At 33.8% G+C, this 3,888-nt stretch overlaps 1 protein-coding gene across 1 annotated transcript; it reads left to right on the top strand.

The window, feature by feature from the left end:
- Nucleotides 1-1,688: 1,688 nt before the first annotated feature.
- Nucleotides 1,689-3,847, top strand: LOC118746496. The gene is made up of 4 exons (XM_036480344.1): nt 1,689-1,970; nt 2,035-2,137; nt 2,199-2,737; nt 3,729-3,847. Exons 1-4 carry the CDS (start codon nt 1,880-1,882, stop codon nt 3,794-3,796), a joined length of 801 nt encoding a protein of 266 aa, XP_036336237.1. The 5' UTR covers nt 1,689-1,879; the 3' UTR covers nt 3,797-3,847.
- The last annotated feature ends 41 nt before the right edge of the window (nt 3,848-3,888 follow it).

Raw genomic sequence — 3,888 nt, 5'->3', positions numbered from 1 at the left:
ACATATGTTAGTGTTTGACCGAGCTTCTCTTCCGATTTGTGGCGTGCGCCTTGATGTTGTCACACAAAGAGGAGGGACCTACAGTTTTACGCCGAGTCCGAACGGCGATTGTATTTTAATGAGAAGCTGTTTTTCATGGCAGAAATACACTCGGGGGGTTTGCCATTGCCTGCCGAGGGGCGACCGCTGTTAAGAAAAAACCTTTTTTCTAATTTTTTTTGCGATGTTGCTTTGACCAGGGTTTAAACCCAGGCGCTGCGGAGTGGAAGCGCGCACTGTTTACCACTACACCGTAGCGGCCACCTAAATAAATTAGCTTTAATGTTTACTGATTTATCGAAGATCTCGTATTTCTCTAAATTCCCGTTATATGGGATGTGGGCGTGGTTATTGTCCGATTTTAAAAATTTTCGGCCATTTGGTATGCTGTACCAAGGCCAACAACTGTGCCAAGTTTGGATGAAATTGATGCAGCGGTTACCAAGATATGCACATGTAATCATAAGTGGGCGTGACTACGCCCATATTCAAAAAATTTATAATCTTCTTATTTTTCTCATAAAAAGTATTGTAAACATCAATTTTGAGTAAATTCAGCAGTTCCTAAAATATCGCAGTTTTCGTATTTCTGTAAATTACCGTTATATGGGAGGTAGGCGTGGATATTGTCCGATTTTGTCCATTTTCAATACCATCCGTCCTACGTCCGAAAGAAGTACACGTACCAAGTTTCGTTAAGATATCTCAATTATTACTCGAGTTATCGTGTGAACAGACGGACGGACAGACAGTCACCGCTTAGTCGATTTCTCTTTTCATTCGGATCATTTATGTATACATTTGTCTATATCTATTTCGATTCGTTTTGCCTGTTACAAACAACCGTTATTTGAACAAAGTTATAATAGCCTTGTGCACAAGTGCGCTCGGGTATAAAAAAAAAACAATTTATTTCTTCACTTCAACACTTATTATTCCATGTAAAACTGAACATCAATGAAATAGATAAAATTTTATCTGTATTTTAACTACAAAAAAAATTCCACAATAAATACATGAATTATGTAAAAAATACTAAAACTATGTTCACATTACCACCATAAAATACTTAGTTTCGTTTAAAATACCTCACTAAATTAAGTGCGTTCATACACGCGATTCTTTATTTGTCTTGACAGCTTTGTAGCAACCCTGTGTTACTTTTTATTTAACCAAAAGAGATCGCGAATGTGATTAATTGCGTATATTTTTATATTCTGAGTTGTTTGTGGTAATTTTTTAGATTTTAGATGAGTGATCAAAAGAGAAAGCTTCTGGAAATATTAGCCTTTAAAAAGCAGTTAAACGCATTGCCAATATTTCAAAATGCATCCACCAGCAGAAAGTATTTGCATCTATTGCAGAAGCGGCGTTCTACTATTATTAAAAAGATGTTTTTGTTGAGGAAACAAAATTTTTTGTTGTTGTCGTCTGCACAATACCTTTCTAAGCAATCCCGATTATATTGGACAAAAGTTAGTATGCTTGTGCACCTCTATACTAAGGTTTATTAACTATTTTTCATTTCCAAAGGAACGTTCCCAAACGTTTTGGGAAGTAGACTGTCAAGTGAATGGTGACGTGTTCTTTAAGAGCAATTTTAGAATGAAGAGAAGTACGTTCCTTGAGCTGTGTGTATTTAAGAGTGTTGGAAAAAGAGGATACCCCTTTACGTAAGGCTATCACTTTACACAAACGGGTAGCCATTGCTTTGTATGCATTGGGATCATCGGCAGAATATCGCACCATAGGAAACACGTTTGGAGTTGGAAAGTCCACTGTATGTGGAATAGTTAAGGAGTTTTGTATTCAGACTTGGAAGGTTTTAAGTCCAACTTTCATGCCAACTATTCCATTGACGAGACAAAAAATTGCCGAATTAGTCCAGGGATTCGAAATTATTGGCTTTCCTCAGTGCATGGGAGCAATTGGTGGGATAAATCTACGTTTTTGTACCAATGTATGTGTCAATAACTTTTTAATTAAACCTTGCAGACGGTTGTCATATTGACATTCATCCTCGTAGACAAGATGCCACGGACTATCATAATTACAAAGGGTGGTATTCCACCATCCTACTCGCGTTAGTTGATGCAAGGTACGACCATTTATTTTAGTTATGAGGACGATACATCATATACATACATATGAATTTTTAGATACCGATTTGTTTATATCAATGTTGGTAGTCCAGGACGGTGTAACGATTCCCAAATTTTTGAGTCATCAACGCTGAAGGCACAATTAGAACAGTGTTCTCTCCTTCACGAAATGAGTAGAACTATTTTAGATGTTGATGTGGCGGTTTTCATAGTAGGAGACTCAGCTTTTCGTTTCAGCAAAATATTGATAAAGCCTTATGCATTCCAAATAATGCAAAATGAAAGGGAAAAAAGTTTTAACTATTCGCTTTCGAAAGTGCGAAGGGTTGTTGAAAATGCCTTTGGTCATCTTAAGGCCCGATTCCGACGAATAGGCAAAGGTATAGACAATAAAGTCGAAAATACGAATGCTATTATCAAAGCATGCTGTGTTCTGCACAACTTCTTAAACGAAAGAAATGACAACATTAACGAAAAATGGATGTCCGCTTTGCAGGATATAGAAAGGAATCGTCAATATCCACAACAAGAAATGTCTGTCAACGATCGTCAAAATAGTGCAGAAATAATTCGAAATAGTCTAGCTACCTTTTTTTGTAAGTAGAGCTAATTTTAACTGGTATTTTTTTTTAATAAATACTTTATTTATTAATTCAGTCTTTTGTTACAAAATAATACTTCAGTATATTAAAATAATAAAACAAAAACCCAATTCAACTCATTGTAAAAACCAAAACTTAACTACAAGTAATTGTATCACAAAAAACATAGTTTAACTACAATATGTAGCCAATGAATTACGAACGGATCTCGGATGTTAATATTACAAAGTTTATCAGTTTTTTTTTAATTTTTTAATATAAATACAGCAAACTTAATAACATAGACCTTATATGTTAATCAAAGCTTCAAACTCTGTTCAAAATTCGTTAATTAACAGAATTCAAAAATATCAAAATCTCTAACTTTTTAATCAGAATTTCTAGATAATGCTGGGAAGTTTTTTAGCTCAAATAATTTCAGTATAAAAAAGTGCACCTTTGAATGAGCTATGCATATCCAAAATCTTTTTGGAAACTCTGATAAAAAGTTTAAGATTTTGACATTTTTGAATTTTGTTAATTAACGAATTTCGCACAAAGTTTTAACCTTTAATTTATATGGTCTATGTTATTGAATTAACTTTGTTTTCATTGTTAAAAAATATGGTAAACTTGAAAAATAAACATCCGAGTTTCGTTCGCAATTCACTGTCCACATATTGTGTTAACTAGAACAAAAAATTAATTCATTTATATGCAAAAGCAAGAACTCACTTCAACTATTAAAAAAGTAGTATAAATATCAATACTTATTTCTTTTGTAAAAATTCAATGATTGCCTTATTTACTTGTTTGTTATCATTAACGTATTCATCTAAAATTTGAGTTCTTATCATTTCATTTTCTAAAAATGCTTTACTGGTTTCTCTTAAATCTATATCACTTTCTCTCAAATCTTTACTACATTTTTCCATTTCCTTTTCAATTTTATCTAGTTTTTCTAAAAATTTCTTTTGAAAATTTTTCTTTCCAGATGCACGGGCAGCTGCTGATGTCGACGGTGTTGGGGTTGCACAACCGGAAAGCGAAGTGGGAGAAACACCACATTCATAGAGATCGCCCGATGATGTCTCTATAGATAGTGCCACCATTTCACTATTATCTGTAATTTAAAAAGTACATACATATGTACATTATACTACATC

This window comes from Rhagoletis pomonella, unplaced genomic scaffold (genome assembly GCF_013731165.1).
Source record: "Rhagoletis pomonella isolate Grant_MI unplaced genomic scaffold, Rhpom_1.0 Rhpom_scaffold_00010, whole genome shotgun sequence".
NCBI classification, from domain to species: domain Eukaryota; kingdom Metazoa; phylum Arthropoda; class Insecta; order Diptera; family Tephritidae; genus Rhagoletis; species Rhagoletis pomonella.
The sequence above is the reverse complement of the archived record's forward strand: the minus strand, read 5'-3'. Positions and strand labels throughout refer to the sequence as shown.